The 22,588-nt window shown below is 33.1% G+C and overlaps 1 protein-coding gene across 1 annotated transcript in view; it reads left to right on the forward strand.

The window, feature by feature from the left end:
- The window catches only part of LOC129220792 (Y+L amino acid transporter 2-like), a 37,616-nt gene that overhangs the window by 10,828 nt on the left and 4,200 nt on the right, over positions 1-22,588 (forward strand). Inside the window, exons 3-9 of the mRNA XM_054855222.1 lie at positions 1,253-1,352; positions 3,877-3,921; positions 10,727-10,850; positions 11,671-11,774; positions 15,108-15,204; positions 16,839-16,988; positions 21,934-22,111. Coding sequence (XP_054711197.1) covers positions 1,253-1,352; positions 3,877-3,921; positions 10,727-10,850; positions 11,671-11,774; positions 15,108-15,204; positions 16,839-16,988; positions 21,934-22,111 — 798 coding nt within the window. The remainder of the gene's footprint in view (positions 1-1,252; positions 1,353-3,876; positions 3,922-10,726; positions 10,851-11,670; positions 11,775-15,107; positions 15,205-16,838; positions 16,989-21,933; positions 22,112-22,588) is intronic.

The following is a 22,588-nucleotide window of genomic DNA, read 5'->3' on the forward strand; positions in this document are numbered from 1 at the left end:
TCTCGTGACGTCTCTATGTACGTATCATCTATGTGCGTACGTGCGTATGTATGTCGCATAACTCAAGAACGGCATGTCCTAGAAAGTTGAAATTTAGTACGTAGACTCCTAGTGGGGTCTAGTTGTGCACCTCTGCTTTTGGTTGCATTCGGATGCTCCAAAAGGGGTCTTTTGCAGCTTTTTGGGGGGATATCATTGTTAATTTCGATGTAAACTCAAGTGGTGTTGTAATTTGGCGGACACTTGGCGATATATCGCCAGTCTTTTGGTCGCCAAGTTTGTCGCCAACTTTGTGACAAAGTTGGCGATTTAAAAAAAAAAATTTTTTTATCTGGTTTCATTTTGGCCACTGTTGGTGATATTTAGAGAGTAAACTATTGAAGCACATTAAAACTGCCAATAAAGGGAAAATGATATTAAATTGGAGTAAAAGAAGTCATGTGATTCACACATCAGCTCGTTTTTTCAAGGCACAATTTTACTGCCAAAAATGAAAAAGAATGTTTCATTGTAACTTTTAGAAAAACTCCAATGTTCTTTCTTTATATCCTTTAATTTTCAAAACAAATTTCCCATTTGTTCATTTTGAAAAAGCTCAGTCATCTTAAACATTTCACTTTGCCCCACACTCACCTACTATTCTATACTCATAAATTTTGGTGTATCTCACTGCAGAACGTCGTACGTCTAATAGGCTTTTGGCTTAATATTTCAGGTAGTTTTATGTTTTGTTGATTTTAATATTAGAATAGAGCCTGTAGATGCAAGAGATACGTGCGTTTAAGTAAGTGCTTGATACATCCAATTTTCTATGTTTTCATTTGAAGTTTTTACTTCAGTGGAGTACCGTTTAATTTATCTCCAGGGTCCGATTTCAAAAAAAAAAAAAAAACAAAAAAAAAACGGTATGATATTAAAGCTTAAAGCAATAAAATAAATATGAAATCGGATTCAACACAAAATTTACTAAAACAGTAGTGCATATCTCTCAGATACAAACAGCAGATGTGTAGACTGCTACTGACTGTGGAAAAATTCCAATGGTGACTAAGGTAGAGGATCGAATTGTCACACGTTCGTAGCGATATCTGACGTCGATCTATAAAAACGAAATTACCTTATGTATTATATCACTGCGCGCTCGTTGGAAGATGAAGTAAATCCCTAGGATCGGTTGCTAATCAGGTCGTGATTTATAGGGTGACAGTGCTTCTCTTGCGTATTCTATTATGCTGTTCTTATTTTTTTTTAGGTCATACGGAAAATTTTGAAAACACTTTTCAAGGAACGACCACTGAGCCTGGTCGCATAGCCCTCTCTTTTTACTCAGGATTATTTTCTTACGCAGGATGGTAAGAACATTTTTCATCTGTTTTGGGATTATTTTCTAATTTTAACACTGTCTGAAGAATATTAGAGACACAAGTCCTTTAATTCAGAATCCTTTCCTCAATGATTGTAAAATTGCTCGTTTAAATGGATTTCTATTGTAAATAAACTTTCAAACCTTTTTACTGTGCGTTACCAGAACTATATTAAATATTCCATCACAACTCTTTACTCTTTTACATTTTAAAAGTAAACCATAAGTTAGTGTAATAATGAAAAAAATTAAATAAGTAGTAATCAAAAGAGCATTGTGGAGCATGTTTTTGATTCTTTAATCATTTGCCCTCGTCTCCCCGTTATCGAGATATACGCTCTTAAAGTAAGGTGACAATAAAAAGAAGTCGCCACATTAACTACAAATAAACAACTGCTGTATTTTCGTTAACATTCAAAGATATCGACAATCTGATCATTGTTTCCTGAAACTTCCATTTCTCTCTAAATTTGGCAACTTTTCTTAAAATGTCTTACGACTTTAGGGGCTTATATTTCGATAATGGGAGGGGGGACGAGGGCAAATGATCTAGTCGTCAAGAAACATGCTTCACTATGCTCTTTCAATTGCTACTTATTTAATCTGTTTTCATTATTATGCTACTCATGTGGTTAAACAGTTAGTATTTTCTTAAACTATTTGATAATTTCTTCGTTTTCCTAATGGACTGAAATTGCGTCACGTTTCATTTTTTTTCCTTTTTTTTTTAACTTTATTCAAATTAATTCTTGTATCAGTTACTTATTTAAAATACATAATATTTTGTAGTTAAAAAGAATGAAAAGTTTCACGCTATTATAATAGTTTCTCAAAAAGACGCACCTCTTTTGACAAAAATCATTGTTACAAGATAGTCAGACTGAAGTAGGTCTTACGTTCTGGCTACTGGTTTTTAAAGGATGATTAGCATTTGTTATGCTTTTGAAGTAACACATATTTCTAAGGCAACTTGAGTAAAAGTTGTAACGCTATTAAAACACAAGATAATACTTTTCAAAAACCTTTAATTTCTGCTCTTAAAATAGATTGCATGCTCTGTCAATAAATCAATGCATCCGTTTTATTTGCTACTAGCGGTACCCACATGGCTTTGCCTGTAGTATAAAAGGTCATTTGGTTCGCCTGTACATTTACAGTTAACGTCTACTATGCGTTAAGTATTTTTTTTTTCTTTCAAGGTCTCTTTATCTCTTTGGCAGATTTGAAAACTTCGCATGTAACTTAACAGAAACCAGCAGAAACCTTAGAAATATTTTAAAAGAGGAAGGAAGTTTTTCCCTTCCTTGTTTGAAACGCTAAATAAGACATTTTTTCGAAACTAAACACTATAGAAATAACATTGCAATAGCAATATTTTAATAATATACTGAACGTAATTTCATAAAAACAGAAAATAAAAGCAGACGACTTTTTCTGAACAGTTAAAATATTTCAGTGATTTAAATTGATCAAAATATTATTGGAATATTTTGATCATTGAATAATCATTGAAATATTTCAATGATTAAAATATTTCAATGATCAAATTGGATAGCAAAACTAACTACGTTTTCAAAAATGTTTGAAACAAAATTTGAAAAAAATAATGAAACAATCAAAAGGAGTAAAAGACGTAACCATGGTAACATTACAAAAGTTAATTTTCATACAATTTTCATAACTGCCTTTTCGAGAAAAGTATATTTTTGCAATAAAATTATCTAATTATTTCAGAGGAATGCTTATAATGGCCGGTTTTAGAACCAAAAATTATCCTCTGTTTAATTTTTCTAAAAGTACAGCTGGCTTTTGTAATGCTATCTACACTTTAATTTTGCTTTACATTTACACTAAGGATCTTATCACCTGCTTCATACTATACGAAAAAAAAAAAAAAACTCATGAAAATAAATTAATAAGTTCAAAAAAAAAATAACTTGTTTATAAGATTTCTTTTTATTTCACTGCAAAAATAAAAGTATTTCTGAAACATTCAAAACCATTTTTATAATTCTTATTTCCTGTAACCATTATGCAAATGTAAAACATGCTTCATCTATCAATTTTACTATACATAATTTTACTAGTGCCTTTGGGTCCCTCCCTACTCTCATAAAGTTAATTAAAAGTTTTAGCAAATCATTTTTATGCCTTTAATCTTATAATTTTAAAACTTATGAAACATTACTGAAATCTAGATTTTTCTAAATTTTTTCTTCCTATTTTGGTACAAAAAGTTGAAACAATACTTTAAATCAAAAAATTTAATTTAAGTAATTATTTTAGAAATTTATTAATTTTTTAAATTATTTTTTAAGTTTTACATCTTTCAATTTTCGTTCCTAGTTCTGATTTTCTTGATTTTTGTGAAAAATTATAAAACAGTGTCAAAAAACATTGCTTCCAATTCACCCGTACAGAGTCGACATTTCTCTCTGACATTAAAGCTTTTATTTACTGGAATTTATTTAAACATATTTATAAATCTCAATTTTATTTCCATCACTTTTTAGGAATTTTCTGAATTTTGTCACTGAAGAGTTAAAAGATCCATTCAGGTAAGACTGTTTTTATATTTTACACCAATTTTTATTTACTTTATACAGTACTTATTTATTACATATTTATTTTTAGCAGTTTAAATTTTTCTATGTTTAACAAAATATTGATGTTGAAGTGTCTAAATTTACTTCAAAAATTTCATGTTAATATAAATAAAATACATTTTCACAATAAATTTGTTTAATTACTAAAAATTAAAATGAAGTATATGAACTTAAGAAACTTTAAAAAGCAAAAATGATTGCTTAATTGTGTATGGTTTAGCAGTATTAAATTCCGGATTATTTAGTTTTCTGTTTCAAATGTTATTTTGAAAATCCATCGAATGAGCTGTAACTCAAATATTCAATGAGTGGCAGTGTTTGTTAATGAGTCCCTCTTAAGTGGTTTTTGAATTCCTGACATTTTATTCAAAATATTCGGGACTCTGATATCACTTTGAAAGTGCAGCAGGCTGGTGAAAAATGTGAAATTTCTCTATATGGTAATAAAATAAAATCTATGTTGTAAAACTTGTAGGGAAAAATTTACTCAAAATCACGTAACCCTACTAACATTTCAACATCAGATAGATAGGGGTTTTTTTTCGATTGTATATGGAATTACTATAGTGATACGTACATTTCTGAGTTCCACACTTGGCGAAAAATTTTGCTCAACATCAATGACTTCTTAGCCAAAGCATTACTAGAAAAATTTTAGGCAAAAAGGTTCGTGAAAAGAAAGCTATGGTAGAACAGATCCACAAATTTTTTCAGTAGTTTAAAAAATAACAATGAGTTAGACTGAAATTGGTGAATTTCATTATTCACTATTTAATGTGTGAAAATATAACTAAATATTTGATCTTTCACTGACGGGTATACTCTGTGATTGTTGATTTTCACTGGTGAATGTCCACAATTACCAGATCTCAGTCTTTTAGAGTAGAGTAGTGTTTTCTAATCTACTGGGTGCGCCTCTCTAGGGATGCATAGAATTATTGTAAGGGAGTAGGGGGGGGAGGCAAGCAGCAGATTTTGGGTGAGAAAAAATTTTGGGGAAGAAAACAAAAAGGCAAATCAGTGTTGGAAAATAAATCAACAAAATTTAAGCTCTACGGCAATGGCGTTCGGATTTGAGCGCCCGCACTGTGAACAGCGATATCTTTTCAATGGCACCACGATTCGAGGGGGAAAAGACCATCAAATTAATATTGAATTAATAATTCACTAATAGTGCATTTTAAACATTGATTTATCTGTAATTTTTTTACGATTTGTTCCATTGTAATAAAACTATGAGCACTCATATTATAATATAATAATAACAACTAAATAAGTTTGGAGCGTAAAAATTACTTAACACAAAATATTGAATTGATTTTTTACTCATTAGATAAATTATAAAACCAGGACCGCGTTTTTGAAATCAGAATATCACGAAAATTGAAGGGAAGAAGTATGGAAACCACTGCAGGATCATTCCACTTCAAATCGCCTAAATTAAATAGTCGACTGTGCCATCATGTCTCCGATTTTTTCCATTATTTTTTTACAAATAGATATCTGTGAGAAAAGCCCAAATTATTTTTCTTAGATTTTTTGATTAAAATTTGCGCTTTGGAGAATTTTTTCAAAAATTCGATTTTTGATCATTTTTCGAAGTCACCGTTTGGGCATAAATTCAGAAAATCTCTCTAATGTCTTTATTTTTCAACCAATTAAGCTGAATTTGGTATTAATTTCAAGCTAATATTTTTCTCTTTTGGTGTGAATGACAGGAAGTCTTCTATATATATGAACAGTTGGGTGTTGCCACTCTTTATCTAAAGTCAGTTTTTATGCTTTTTTCAATTGGAAAATTAAATAAGTCATATCTCCGGAGTACCACGATCAGCATCAATTTTTTTTTTTTTTGTTTTTGTTTCTGTAGCACATTTAAATCATTCTCTTGCTATGCAGAAAAAAGTAGAAGGGTGTTTTTTGTTAGTTTGAAAAAATAATAAAGCTTGTTTTAGCAGAAAATACAAGTTTTCTATTACTTTAAATCCTATTTAAGCTTAAAAAAGTCCAAAAACTTTTCAGAACAATTAATACTGGACTCTCAAAGGATTTGTAACAATAGTTAATCGCTAATTGTTTAATTTGGAAAAGAATTGTGCAACAACCTCCGTTTCAGACTTCGCAGAAATAATAAGTAAATTAATTTAAAAAAAAACACTTTTGATTGAAAATGTACTAAATATTAAGAATAATAATTTGAAGAATAGTATAAAAGATATTTCTAATTTAATTATTTTGATTATTCTTTTGACATTAAAAGATGGAAAAATAAAAATACTGTTGAAAATTTTTCTTAGCATAAACATGTTTGGATTACGTTACACCTGACAGTGAACGTCTATTTTTACAGTAAGTTCTCCACAGCTCTAGATTTCTCTGAAGAAGATTATTTTTGCTGATTGAAGTATATTTTAAAATCTCTTTGAAACTTATTGATAGAAATTCTGATTTTTTCATCTTCTGATACAAAGGAAATGATAAATTAAAAAAAAAAAAAGTCGTCCGCACAAGCATGCCTTTCATTTTACATTTTATAATCGACGAAAGCTATGTGTCTATTAACTTTTAAAGCGAAAGAAGAATGATGCGTATTGCATGAGTATTGTAAGAGCGGAAGATCATTGTCAGGTGTTAACGTAATCCAAACCAGTTTAGGCTATGAAAACTTTTCAAAAGTAATTCTTCTTTTTCCCCCCCATCTTTTACTGTCAAAAAAAAAAGCTAAATAATGCCATTGGAAATATTTCTTTACGCTATTCTTCAAAATATTTATTATATAATATTTGATACACTTTCAATCAAAAGTTTTTTTTTTTTTTTTGCGAAGTCTAAAACGGAGGTTTTTGCACAGTTCTTTTCTAAAGTAAACAACTTTTTAGCGATTAACTATTGATAAAAATCCTTCGAGAGTCCAGTATTAATGGTTCTGAAAAGTTATTGGCCTTTTTTAAGCTTAAATGGGATTTAAAGTAATAGAAAGCTTGTATTTTCTGCAAAACAAACTTTATTTTTTTTATTCCAAAACAACAAAAAATACCCTTCTACGTTTTTCTACATAGCAAGAGAATGATTTAGATATGCTACAAAAAAAAATTTGATGCGGATCGTATTAGGAACTTCGGCGATACCACTTATTTAATCTCCCAATTGAAAAAACATAAAAACTGACTTTAGATAAAAAGTGGCAACACCCAACTATTCACAGAATACTTTCTGCTGTTCACACTGAAAGAGAAAAGTATTAGCTTGAAATTGATACCAAATTCAGCTTAATTAGTTGAAAAATAAAGAAATTAGAGATTTTTTCTAAATTTATGTCAATACGGTGATTTACAATATGATCAAAATACGAATTTTTGAGAAAAAAAAAATCTCCAAAGCGTAATTTTTATTCAAAAAATCTATTAAAAAAATAATTTGGGCTTTTCTCATAGATATCTATTCGTAAAAAAATAATGGGCAAACTCGGAGACATGACGGCACATGGCATTAGGCGATTTGACGTGAAATGATCCTGCACTAAAATATTTATTAGCGAAGGCAAGTTGTTTCCTCTGCATCAACACTACGTTGACAAAGGAACTACTTTTACAGAATTCCTTATTATCGATAACGCTAGTCAACCAAAAAAAAAAAAAAATGTTTTGTTTTCTGTTAAGTGGAGAAAAATACCTGATCTTAGAGTAAAATGATGCGCTGAATTCAAATGTGTAAGCATTTTTTTCTCCATCACTCACAGATTTTTTGTAACACTAGACTGAAGTTTGAAAGAAATGCACATAGTCACATGCATAATCAATGCTAAAATAATGATCAAAACCTTAGCTATTGTTCATTTCCTTTTGTATTTGGCTTCAGGAACATCCCTCGTAAGTGCCTAGCATTAATCAGCAAGCATTTATTCAATTGGACAATGAGGAGGTGGGGGACTACAGAGATTAGGTTTTTCTAGCTTTCATCAATAATGGGTAGAGATTCCGGTTTTAAGTATTCAAATTCAGCGCCCATTGTTGCTCAAGTCTTTAAAAAGTTTTTGAAAAGTGACCCCTAAATTCAATATCGAAGGCTATTAGAATAAAAATTCCAGTCTTTTTTTTTTTTTTTTTTTTTTTCAAAAAAATTCTTCTTACCATTGCTATCCCATTCCCAGAGGAGAATACAGTTTTGTGTAAAACCCAAGAAGTCAATAAAATTTGTTGAATTTAATCATAGGCCAGAAATAATTGTCCCATGATATGTGTTGCACTAAATATTAAGTAAAAAAACTTGCAAATCTCCATATGTTGCCTTGATTTTGACTGAATATGCTAGTTATACCGAAGGCAACGTGTTTAAATCATGCAATAATATAACTTCTGAACCAGTTTCTGAAGAGTTAATATCAAGTCTCATCTGTTTGATATTAAAATATGAACATATCCATTACAGAGACAATTCTATTACAGTATACTAAAGCACTTTCCTAAACAGTAAAAATCCATCAATTCTTTATGTTTGCATTTAAATATAAAAACACAAAAAATGATTCAACTCAGGTAGTGTATATCACGAAAATGGGGGACGTTAAGACTGATCACCATGTTACCACTGTGGTGCCAGCAAACCTGACTGTCTCCACATTTCTTGTCTTTATGATAATATTTTAATTGTTATAAGTTTTTGTCATTACGTGACATAGAAAAACACGGGAAAACAAATCACTTAAAATCTATGATTACTCAAAAACTGTGGGTGATGGAAAAAAAATCTGATTGGCTATATAAAATCAGCATCAAAAATTGTCCTAGAAACACTATAAATGTTTCATTTAACAAAATATTTGTTTACCAGTGTAATTAACATACAAACTTAGCGACATTTAGCGGCAAAGCTTTAGTATCTTGAGAAAAGACGGGTAAAGCTCTTGAACCAACTTAATACGAGACACGTGGGCTTGTTTTCTCTGAATTGACTCTGCGTCGGTAAAGAAACTACTTTTAAAGAATTCATTTTTTATCGAAAATGAACATTCAAACTTGTCGACTTATAGCTACTAAGTCTAAATATCTGGATGAAAAAATGGGAAAAGCTCTTGAACCAACCTAGTACGAGATGCGTTGCGTTGTTTTCTCTGAATTGACACTGCTTTGGTAAAGAAACTACTTTTACAGAATTCCTTTTTTATCGAAAATTAAAATTCAAGCTTGGCGACTTATAGCAAATAAGTATCGGGGAGGGGGGGGGGGGATATGGGAAAAGCTCTTGAACTAACTGTGTACGAGATAAGTGGGGCTACATGGAATTTTCGAGGTGTGTCAGTGCTAGTGAGGTAAAGAATTCTGGTAGATCAAATGCTATTGGAGCACCCAAGTAACCTGTAAGTTGATTGATGCGTTGTGTCTGTCGGTGAAAGTGTTTTGGAGGATTTTCGTCAGTGTTACTGATATAACGCTAGAATACTAACACTCCTTTATGTAAATTTTGAAAATATTTTACGGTAAGTTTATGTTAATATAAAAGGTTCTAACATTTTATTACGCATAACTTTTACGTTAATAAATTGTTTTCAAGAAGCCAAAGTCTGGCTCTGCTCATTGTTGGGACGACGCAAAAGATGCATGAAGAAATGCCTTATATTTCTTAAACAAAGAAACTAAACTATTTCTAATGCTGGTACGTCGTCGCTCTTCAATAGTTTATCTTCATGCATATCAATGCTAAACTAACGAATGTAAAAAATGATACTTTTTTAGGAGAACCAAATCACGGAATATAATTTTTCCACCTGACACGTTTAGTTATTTTCAATGTTTCAATTTTAATAGATATTTTTAAGAGTAAAAAAAATTATCATTTGAAGTAGCTGTAACCAGTAGCTCTTTTTGAGCACTACGGCAAACATCGACTTTGAAAAACGCGATTTTTCACATTCGTTAGTTTATCATGGTGCCGACGATATGTTAACACGGTTATCATGCCTCGGTGTCTCGGCTAGACTATTTCTTCAGGCCTTGCAGATCCGTTACGTTTAAAGTATCAAATAGGGTGAGGTCACCAGTAACAGAGAGTCATAATTTTGGATATAAATAATAAGCCTTTTAGGCGCGTAAAACTGGTGTTCACCCATGAAAACTGTGGCCCATGAATACGGTGCAACCATCTAGTGTTATCAGAGTGAATTTCATGAGCCAGTTGGTATTTACAAGGCAGTGGTGGAAGGTTATGAACAGCTTCCACGAGGTCAGATGATGTTTCATGCTCATTTAAATTTAATAGGGCTTTAGTTCTGAAAACAAAAGACTTTTGCAAATTTCGAAGAGAAAGAGGGAATTATGTCTAATTATCATCCTTTCATCGTCCTGTCGATTCCTGGGTATCATCAGATTTTCGGTGTCTGTTAATGGGGCGTCGGACCTTTTTTCGAAATTAAGCAAGCAAAAATAGAATTAACTAATTCTGAGGATCCAGAAACTGCCAAACGTTAGATGAGATGTTGTTACATGAAAGAAAAAGAGTTTAAAAAGTCTAAGTACATTAAAAGGCTCAGAAACGTGAATAAACCCAAGGGTCGTTTCTTAAGCATGTCTGTGACTGGTGCCGTTAGCCTATTATTAGAAACTTTAAAAAATAAAGCTAATGAAAAAAAAACTCCCACAATTTGTTTTGCAAGTAAAAAGCATATTAAGATTTGAAAATTTGATAATTTGTTCTTTTTTTTCTTTTACTCATATGTCACAATTTTACAACTATCTTCTTTAACTTTCTTCTGTATTCTCAGAAATTTGCCACGAGCCATCTATATTTCTCTCCCTTTGGTCACTGTGATTTACGTACTGGCAAACGTTGCATACTTCGCCGTCCTCTCACCTGATGAAATACTTTCGTCCAACGCTGTTGCTGTGGTAAGTGCATTTTCTCGGTATAAGGAATTGTACTCATCACGCTATTGTACATGAAAATATCATATTCGAAACCCTTGAAACGTAGTTATTTGCTAAAAAAGAAATACCAAGTATGCAACGCTGATATATATATATATATATATATATATATATATATATATATATATATATATATATATATATATACTATTTTCGAACGAAAATAACTTTTTTTTCTTTGAAATGTTTTTTTTAATTAATTCATTCAAATATCTGAACTGCTTACATGAAAATCATGCCAAAACAAGTATTCAAAGTTCTAGAGCTTGATTTCTAAAACCTTGAGATGATTTAAGAAATTACCCAATGAGAGAAAACATTTTAATTTTGCAGTGACAAAGCAAACGCATCAGTAGACAAAAGAAGTCGCATACAAATGACCTTTATTCTGTTAGAGACTACGTAAAAATTTGGAGACTGCTGATTGACAACCACGTGAAAACTCGTCCATCTTGTGTATAGTTTGTTTTGCATGCGCTAATTGTTTCGTTTTGAAACAAGACATATCTTCTAAACTTTATTAGAGGAGAGTGGAAGAATTAAAAACATTCAAATGTGAATCCAGAACTTCCAAGGCACGAAACTTGTTCAATACTTTGGATAAGAGAAAAACATGGCACACAGATTTGCGTCGACTGGCCAATCCGAAGTCCAAAAGTATTACAAGATCCCTAGCTGAGTAAAGGTTGATTATAGGATGTTTGTCCCATTAAAATTTAACAGCTTTTGCACAATTTTTACAAAGAACTTTTCAAAGAAAAGTTAAATTTATCTTTTACAGACATTCGGCGAACGCATACTTGGAGTGATGTCATGGGTTATGCCTCTTTCTGTGGCCTTGTCCACTTTCGGAGGGTTGAATGGCAATGTCTTTGCCTCTGCCAGGTAAGAAAACACCGAGTTTCTTTTCATTCTTTTTTCTTGAATGAAAATCTGGTAAATCTTCACCCTCAGGGTACCGACGGAACATGTTCAGTGTGCTGTTGTCACAAAACTCTCATTATAAAACAATCAAGTTATCTCTTTTGTAAATTTGATCTATTCGTCTGTATTTTTTAGAGGCAAACAAATCTATTCCGCTTAAACTTAGAAATATCATTCATCGTGCTTTTTACTTCCATATCCAGTATTTTTTTCTTTCCTCTGTACCCCCGATTTCAATGAGTACTTAGTTTAAGTGAAATCTTTAGAAAACAAAAGTTTAAACGGTGAAAATGTGAGGCAATATGTTTTCTAAAACGAGCTAATTGCCAAAGAAAACGAATGCATTCAAACTCATTAGGGGTTCATTCATTTATCTATTCGCACACTAAAAAAAATAATCACATAGCGGAAGGATATCAGCTCCGCGATTATTTTTGCCACTAGAAAATCGCCGTCAAGGTATGACGGGTGAAAATCGATTCTACATTTGAAAGAAGCAATTACTTGTTTGATATTTCGATAGTTGAAATTTTAATCCTAACTCCAGTGAATTAACCCTTAACTCCAGTGGACAGTTTATTGTTGACCACATTTTCGTTTCTTCATTCTCCTAAAATCAGTCTTACTTACTTCATTGTTTTACTGAGTTAAGTTACCGGATCACTTGTCAAAATAAAACATTTCCTTGCATGTCAAACAGTACCAAAAGTATTGTCAAATTGTCATGCTGTGCCGCGAGTTTCATTGTTGATGACGTCATTGTGTTGCTCGATCAGTGAATTGGGCTATTTTATACATAAGGATTCTCCTCTCGTTCTCAAGTAGGCTGTCAAGGGCGATTTTTCGTATTGAATTCCAGAGAATAACAACCAACATTCAACAGAGAGAATCCTGAGAATAACAACCCTCGACATAATGGCTTCTAAAGAGATAAAAACTTAAAACTATTTTGAAGCCACGGACGCAAATGACGATGTTTTTCAGGCTACACGTCTCTCGAAAACAACAAAACAACAAAAAAGAGACAATAAGACAGGTCAAAGCAAATAACCAACTTCTTCGGTACTGTGAAGACATGTAAAAATGACTATGATTTTTTTTCAAACTTGTTTTTTACAAGCACTCGTAGTGCAAGTAAAGATCGTGGTCCTTACGCGCTCGTTTTAAGCGAGTTCGACTGTATCAGTTAACCAATTTGATAAAATAAGATAAAATCGAATCATCCTTTCAAAAATTATACTTTGTTTTTCTATAATTTCCCCTTTTTGTAATAGACTAACTTCATGTTGTCGTACATTGTGTTAGTGAATATTTTGTTCTTGTCCCTCCAGCACACGGGAAAAGATTCAGTTTATTTCAATTTTGAATTTGTCCCCGGTGGTCTGGTTGCGACTAGGTAGTTCGAAAAAAATTCAACTAAAAATTTTTTCTAGCCGCATGCCTTTACCTCGTTCACTAATGCAATATTTCTTTGTGTTTAGTATATTCAAATGTTAAGAGTGACGTAACTCGTGACCTGATACAAACTGAATTGAATGCAAAAAAAGGGGTTCTCAGTTTTTTTTTTTTTTTTTTTAACTCGCTTGCTCGTTTGAGATTTCAGTTCGTGGTTGTGTTCCGCGTGGAACGTAAAAGAAGACTCCAGTATGAACCATGTTGCGATGTTGGAATGTTACTGGAAATTTTTGAGGATGATTTCCTTTTAGAGACCCTCGTTTTATGCGGGGTTACGTTCCACGGAAATGCCGCGTCAATCGAAACCGCGTAAATTGAGACCTAATAGTAGTGTTAAAATAGGGGTGAGGTTCCGTAGATAAAAATATACTTCATTCTAATGGTGACTAATTGTATATAAGTTTAATGTGTACTTATATCGAATTTTATGCAAACCATGCAGAAAGAAAACATAAACTAATTTCGTGTTCTTTTATAAAGAAGAGCTGGCTATGATAGTCTTTTGGCAGTCATTCAGAATTTTTCTCTAATTCTTTGCAGAGCATTAACGCATCTATGATCACTTGCATCATTTCCATGATAGAATATTCCTTCACTAACAAATCAGAAAGATCATTTCTATTGTCTAGAAATAGCTCAAAATTTTCAATGTGAACGTTTTTGGTTGTGTGTCACCGAAGTTGGTATCCTCGTTGATTTTGGCTTCCTTTGTCACTCCTAAAAGCTCTTCTTTCAGTGAGTTCTGAACTGTGTGAGTTTAATGACTTTACTTCTGGAAAGAACTCTAGAACCGATCGCATAAAATGTCTCCAGGGGCCCAAGTTCGGTTATTAGCAAGCCAAACTGCAGTTGATTATGCGTAATCTGTAATCTTTAGGGATTTGGAATTTTAAAGAGGAAAATATTATCTGTTTGCATTGCCGCATCCGCGTAAAACCGAAACTCATCCGCGTAAAATAAAATAAAGGTGTCAAATGTTAAACCGTGTATAATCGAAACCGCGTAAAATAAACCCGCGTAAAACGAGGGTCTACTGTATTAGAGTGAAAGGAATTTGAATTTGTAACTGGAGTCTAAAGATTCACTTAGTAATGACATGACTGCCGTCAATAAAAGTTTTTAAATATTTGTTTTCGTTTCTATTTTTAAGGATGCAATTTGTAACTCATAAATGCTTACGAGTTTTATGTCTGTAACAATAAACTCTAATTTTGTTGAATGTCCGTATTTTATTCGACTCTCAAAATCAAGTTAAGTTTTTATGCATTTAACACAGAAGGTAGATCCATTTCTCGTTAGCTATTTCGCTAACACGTGCAGACTCCATTGAAAATTAAAATGACTTCAAACCAAAATTGCATCCAAGCAAGAAAATCATTTAAAAAATTGTGATTCGCAACTCCAATAAACTATAGGGGGCACTGAAGCCACTGTCTAATGGCGGATGAAAAGGGTAAAACAAACAAATGCCGTAACTTATAACTTGCTTTGTTTTTAGGAATGACAGTAATTTTTCATCGCGTATATGTGGGAAGCTTTCTTTTCTATTCTTAAGAAATTACATTACACCACAAACTGTCTGAAGCCTCTAATTTACCCCAAAGAAAACACGTGGAATGGAATGTTTTACCTTTTTCTTTAGTATTGTCAACCACCGCAAGGTAGCGTATTCGAGCTCTGGAGTTGCGAATTTCAAAAAACATAACTTTTAACGCGCTTACATGACTACACGTACTCCTTTATTCTTACTTTGATGGTTTGCGTTTCCTTTTTATAGTTATTATATGATAAAATTAATGTTTGTTTTGTTCATATACATTTGCTTTTTTTTATTTTAAGGTTATTTTTTGTTGGAGCTCGTGAAGGTCATCTGCCAAGTTTCTTGTCAATGATAAACCTACAGTACTTAACTCCAGCTCCCAGTCTTGTTTTCCTCGTGAGTTGTTTTTTTTTTTTTTTCTTTCCTTATTCACATTTTTAAGTGGTTAAATGAACTTGATATTTTTTGTAAAATACTGCTAATATCAGCTTCAGTTTCGACGTGAAAATAATCAGCAAACCAACGCATTTATGCCTCTAACACCAAAAACTATCATACTTTTGTTTTCAGATTACAAAGAACTCTTTTATCATTATACAAAAGTTGTGAAGTGTAAGTAATCCGAATGAAATGAGAAAGGTGGAATATAAAATCGTACCTTTTTTCGTTGACAAAACCACTGGATCAGAAGGGTAGTAAAATGTCGAAGTAACAGCTAATTAATGAAACCAGTCAAGATGTAGGGAACTTCCAACCATTTGATCACAGACAAAACCATATAACAAAAACCAGAAAATTATTCCACTTTTTTTGTGAAGTGCCTGTCTTCTGTCATGTTCTCTTTATTCGATTAATTACACTCTGAAGCTCACAACTGAGCTCGATGCGTTGACAAAAGCATTTATTGTAAAATTTAAACACTTGCACGCACTATCTTTTGCTATTTGTGCTAAAAATCTGTAATTGGTTAATTAGCTCCTTTACGTGGAATGGAAACCTGATATGATATGACTTGGTGAATGGGGGCAGAATATGGAGAAAAGTTTCTGTATGCAGTTTTTCTTCTAATTAAATTACTTTAAAGCAGCAGACGATATTTTCTCAATGCATTACCAGGCTGCTACACATCTAACAGCCGTGGGCAGGCAAAGGGCAGTAACTGAAAATGTTTGCATTTTTGTCATCTATTGTACTTTAGCGTTGTTGTACAAGCTTACTTATTTGGTTTCCTCTAAAAAAAAACCGCGAAACGAAACGTCAAATTCCAACATTTCCCTATTGTTAGTATTGAATCCAATACGCGTTTCTTCAAATTATCTCAAAAACGTTCTTCAAATTATCTCTGTAGATAATTTGACGTTCTCGTTCACCTGCCCACGGCAGCGTACTTTTATATATTTACTTTTATATATTTTATATATTTTAGATAATTACGAGGGCAAATCAAAAAGTCTTTGCGCCTATTTTTTTAAGCTAAAATATGGCTGGGAATACAAACCGAACATGTGCATTCCCAGTAGCGACAGTTCCTTTAACTATACCAGCCGTATCTGATTTTTGCTCGGAAGAGCGGAGCTGCTATCAGTCATTTAAGATGACGGTCGTTCTTTAGACGTCCACAGCTTATGAGCAGCAAAATGCTATTCGCTTTCTATGGAGCAAGGGACAAACGCAAATAGCAATTCGCAGGGAAATGCTCCCCACACACGGAAAAAAGTGTCTCACTTGGAGAGACACAAGGGGCGTTTGTCCCTTTTGCTTCATAGAAAACGAATAGCACTTCGCTGCTCATAAGCTGTGGACGTCTAAAGACGGAGCGTTATCTTAAATGACTGATAGCAGCACCGCTCTTCCAAGCAACAAGCAGATACGGGTAGTACGGTTAAAGGAACTGTCGCTGCTGGGAATGTACATATTCGTATTGTATTCCCAGCCATATTTTGGCTTAAAAAAATAGGCGCAAAGACTTTTTAATTTGCCCTCGTACATAGCTACATTATTTATTTAGCCTAATAGTAATTTTTTCACAGTGCCTGTTGAGCTTGTTGTACTTGTCAACGACAGAAGTCTACGTCTTGATTAACTATACAGCATTTGTGGAAGCGTCTTTCGTCACCCTCTCGGTAGCAGGACTGGTGTGGCTGAGGTACAAGCAACCCGATCTGGAAAGGCCCATCAAGGTGAACATGCTCTCCTTCTTTTGTAACTGAATTTCTTGACGTCGTTTTCCTGACCCAACGAGTATTAAACTTGATTTTTAAGATTAAGCTTACGTTGCTTTTAATGTCTGTTTCGACTGTCGAAGTGTAAATTCTAAGCCATATCTATCTAACAAGAACTAATAATTAACTTTAAAAAATTTTAAAATACGATCCGGATTGCCGACCTCATATTAAAATGAACTTCACGGATCAGAACTCTTCAAATTTAAATATCATTAAATTTTTGAAGTGATCTTTTTCTGAGATAGCTTTGAAATTCTGATCGGTAAACTTTTGTGTGACGGAAGACGTAGTTTTGTGTGACGAAAAGTCGCACATGCGCCTTCTCGCTTTTTTTCTTTTTCGTCGTCAGTGGTTGCGTGTACTGTGTTGAGTACATTGAGAAGAGATAAAATCGAGGGAGTGAAGACTTTCATCCGTGAAGGAAAGACCCCAAAGTCACGTGATTGATTTATAGAAAAGCATTGGATGAAATCAGGTTTCTTTCGCTAGTTACACGCAAAACGTGTCAACTATTCGTCGTGTTGAGTCACGTGACTTGAGCTCTTTGCCCGAGTTTTTGCTTAGCCAATGATTGGACTTGCTTCCTCCATTTTAATTCCTGCTCTAAGGTTGAGTACAGCTGTCGATTATCAACACATCATCCGTTGAATCGCGTGTATATAACTAACACAGTTCAAGTATTGTTTAGTATTCTCGTTGTTAATAATCTACTTTCTTCATCTCTACAAAGTATGAAATGAAGTCTCCAAAAAGCGTTTGTGTGTTTGAACTCGCAAAACTCGAGAACTACCCGGTCAATTTCGCTAAAATATTCACAGTTTGATGGAAAAATATATAATTTTTCCAGGACTAGGGGTAGGCTTGGTTTGAAGCTTAGTGCTGTGCCGATTGAACCACTATGGCTGTCAGTCATAATACGCTGTGCGGCAGTGCTAGACTTAACCTTCAAAATGAATTCCACTCCTCTAAAAATAAAAATCAAGGAATGTTTTCCCTCCTTGAAAAGAATCCTAAATATACTTCTTCATATTTTAATTACTGAAATATCATACATTGCCTAAAACTTTCATTTCATATTGCTTTGAACTTTACTATGTAGTGTATGTTCTGAGGCTCCGTTGCAGTGGCGTAGCGAAAGGTGGATTGGGGGGGGGGGGAGCATTGGCTTTAACATTGTCCATTTTAACAGAGACAGTTCTTTCCAAACATCTAAGGACTGCTTTGATCAAAAAAAAAAAAACACTCCAGAAGATATTTCTGGCTGCGCCAGTGGTCAGCTTTATTGATTTCCAGAAAAATAATTTTGAGTTAAAACTATTTTCCTGATTTTTTTTTCTTAATCTGTTAAAACTAGCGTGCATTTTTAATATTGAATGACATTTTTTTTCCAGCTATTTATTAAGGTAAACCCACCAGTAGTGGCCAGTGCTTAGTAGTTCTTCAGTAGTGATCACTTCAAGGATTATATTTGAAAAAAAAAGGACTCTCTAGGTTTCCCAATGGATTCAAATGTGCAAATATAAACTTGGAATTGGCCATTACTGGTGTGTTTTCCTTAGTTCTGCCAACCTCACATACTAAGTTATCATAGTACTCGACCGATGGTTCAACAATTTAGCCATCGGCATTGGCATCGGCGGCCGATGCTAACTTGCGGGAAACATCGGCCCATCGGCCTTAAAAAACATCGAAAAGCCGATGGAATTGGCCGATGGTTTTGAAAAAAAAGGACCTTTGCTGTTTTACTTTTTAATACAAAGTAAATCAGCATGAATTTCTATTTTTAGTCATCCCTAGAAGAATTTTTAATACTACATTCAGGTACCAAACAAGTTAATTATTGCGCTGTTTCTTGCAGCAGGATGTACGTATGTATTTGTCAAGAGTCATAACTCAAAAATGATAATCTGTAGAAGGTTAAAGTTTCGTATGTGGGGTCTGCGGACGTTCCAGTTGTGCACTTTCCTTTTTGTTTTCGATCGGGTGTTCTGAAAAGCCTGTTTACTCATTTTTTGTGGCTATTAATTAGTTATTTCAATGCAAAACTAATATAGCGTCTCAGACTGACGATCATTTGGTGATATATTGCCGAATTGGAGACTATGGAAATAAATATCAGATGGCGAAACCGATTTTTGTGTCATTTTATTAGATTCCCCGTTGAACCGACGGTAATTTTTAATTTTTCGATATTTGTAATAAGAATCACAGTAATGCTGCCTTTTCTGTATCGCTTCGGCGGAGTTACAAGTTTGGGGCCCGTTGAAATACATTTTGGGGATCACAGAAGTTGTAAAACATTTATCATTCGCATTTTTGTAACTCCTTCGGTGGCCCTATGGTTATGGGGCCTCTCGCGCAATTGCAACACTTGCTATATTTTAAATCCGCCATTGCACGTCAAAACAAACTCGGGTGCAAGTTTTGAAAGTGTTTTCTGCTCAATGTGTATGATTATTTTGAATCTATTTTTACGATTTTTTTTTTTTTTTTTTTTTTTGAATTTCCGAGAACACTTGCGTGCCCCTCCTCCCACTCCCTCAATTTCTGAAATTAAACTCTAGTTGTACTTCTGAGTTGTTTAAAACTAACACCATTCATAAAATTGGAGATTTTTTTTTTCTTTCAAACTTTATCTATTGTTTAGAAAGAATTTAGGGCATTAATGTAAGAAATTGATTAAAGACGTTTTGAATAGTGACATAATTCGGAAAACAAAGGGAGTTTTGAATTTTTTTCTTCGGAATTGCTGAAGTAGATTCAGAAACTCTTCCGAGGCGTTGGTGGTAGCGGTTCTGTACTAAAAAAAATTAAGCCGAAGTTGGGGCCGAAGTTTAACGTTGTGAGTTACTCCAAAATCAGAGAGTGACCCCTCTAACCCACCCTCGTCGTTTCAAGCATTTCTTAAATATTTAGCGATTATTTATTTTGGTCAAGAAATGTCATTTTGCGTATTTCTCATACTTGTTTCACCTATATTTCGTAAATTGCCATCTTTTTTGCATCATTAATAGCGATTGATTTTTTTTTCTGTTGTAAGTAACTATTTTTATGTATTTATATAAAATCAATGAATAAGTTTTTTTTTCGTTTTTTATAGAAAATTTTCAAGGATTTTCTATTATGCAATTTTTAAAATTTCAAAAAATTATTTTTAAATTGAAAAATTCAATTGAAACTTGTTTGTAAAACTTCATAAAAGATTAAACAATCAAATTGTTCAATACTATATGTGCAAACATCAGATCAAGTAGTATATGTATTCAATTATTAACTTGGTGTAAATATTGAGTTTGTTTATTGTACCTGCGTTTTAAGAACCTTGCTCTTTTCATGGCTATTTTTTTTTCAGCAAAATGTATGTCACTGTTATAGCTTTTATGAAAAATGCAAACTTTTCTATTCATAAATTTTAAATAAATATAAAAATATTCCTATTTTGATTTAATATTGTAATTTATCTGTTACCTGTTTTATTTAATTTGATGACTAAAAAATGTCTACGTGCAATCTTTCCACTTTAATTGCGTAATTTGTTAACGGTTTCATAGTTCTATTCTTAATTTTTAAACTATGTTTAGTGTACCTAAATCCATACATTATTACGACATTACTGAAATCTTAGTTATATGCTCAATTAAAAAAAAAAAAAACAAACAAATCAATTGGTTATTAAACAGTCTCTTTGTTTTTCTTCCTTCTTTTTTTGGCTATTGTTCTTTCTTTCATCATACAGCAGTCAAAAAAGGAGAAGCATAACTACACCCTATACAGATTGTACGTAGTACGATGCAAAAGTTCGAGGACAAGCTGTATAAAATCTTACCCAGAATAGTTCACATTACCGAAGCACATCCACCTTCAAAAGGTTGTCTTACGGGACTATGTACTTCTGCCAGTGTTCATATAACTTTTGGAAACACTCCTGGAAGTCATTTTTCGCTACCTTCTATGATGCAGCTTCATCTTCTCCTGACGGAAAAAAGCGGCGTCTATGCAAATGTTTTTTTGCTGGGAACAGGTAAAAGTCACACGGAGCTAAGTCCGACGAAACGTTATGTTATTTGTTTGTCATATCAGAGTATTGACCAATCGAACCGTGCATCCTCAACATGAAAGTCGCCTTCTTCCCCACGATGAAGTTAAAGTAGCAGCGCAAGAGGCCTTACAGGAATTTGCGAAAAATGTCTTCCAAGAGTGCTTCTAAAAGCTATACGAACGTTGGCAGAAGTGCATAATCGTTCAAGGTGACTATTTTGTAGGTAGATATATGCTTCGGTAATGTGAACTATGGTTTTATACAACTTGACCTCGAACTTTTAGATCGTACTACGTACGTATGAGTTTTCAATTTACTATTTCATAACGTTTTTGAGTGACGCAAGTTTACGCGCATGAAGACATCACAAGAGAATTTGCGATAATTAACTGAGGGGGCGTTCAAAATGGATATTTGGTTATCTATATGTTCTTAGGTACATATGTATGTACAGATATGCCGAAAAAACTTGTGAAGTATAAATTTGGTGATAGTAAAACAAAAATTTAGGTCGAAATCTGATTTTTTTTTTTTTTTTGGCGATTACAATTCTTTCGTAGGAAGGAAGTAAAGTGAAATAAATCAATGATCCTTTAAATCCCTGACAATCTTATCAATTTATTTCTGTTTGATTTTTTTTTTTTTTTTTTTGCCATCGGCCAACGGCATCGGCCATCGGCAATCGGCCATTTGGAGGAAAACAATCGGCCATCGGCCATCTTTGAACAATCGGCATCGGCCCATCGGCCAAAAAATGCCATCGGTCGAGCCCTACGTTATCATAACACGGAGTTCAATTTAAAAGAAAAATTCATATTTATTTACATAATTTCTGAAACTCCAAATCTTTCTCCATGACAGGTGAACATTCTTCTTCCTGCCATTTTCCTGGTGGTGTGTGCCTTCCTAGTTACATTCCCGTTCTATGTGAGTCCGTGGGAGACTGGCATGGGAATAGCCATCACCCTTTCTGGCATCCCAGTGTACATGCTCACTATATTCTGGAAGAATAAGCCGGATTTCTACAAGAAAGCTATAAGTACGTTTTGTTATGTATCTCAATTATGCTATACCGCTTTTCCGGGCAGGACTTGAGAGTTGCCAAAGTATTACTGAAAGCTTGTACATTTATTAGGAGGTCCGAAAAGCAATATATATATATATATATATATATATATATATATATATATATATATATATATATATATATATATATATATATATATATATATATATCGAAAAAATAATTTTTTATCAAGTGTTTATTTTTAATCACTGTCGTTATTTCCCTCATTATCAATTTCCTCTTGCTGTGTAGTGGACTAGGTTTCAATCCTGAGTTGATTACAATCGATTGATTTTCAAGAAAAATATCTGGAGATGGCATTTTGGATATTAGTTAAATTGTTTTGTTATTTGCCACATAGCTTCGGAAATATAGGCAAATCAGGTGGTGCCTTGTCGAATGAGTATGGTAAGTGAGGGAAGCACAAAAAATTAACTTTTTCCACAAGGC

Source organism: Uloborus diversus, chromosome 4, assembly GCF_026930045.1.
Source record: "Uloborus diversus isolate 005 chromosome 4, Udiv.v.3.1, whole genome shotgun sequence".
Lineage (NCBI taxonomy): Eukaryota > Metazoa > Arthropoda > Arachnida > Araneae > Uloboridae > Uloborus > Uloborus diversus.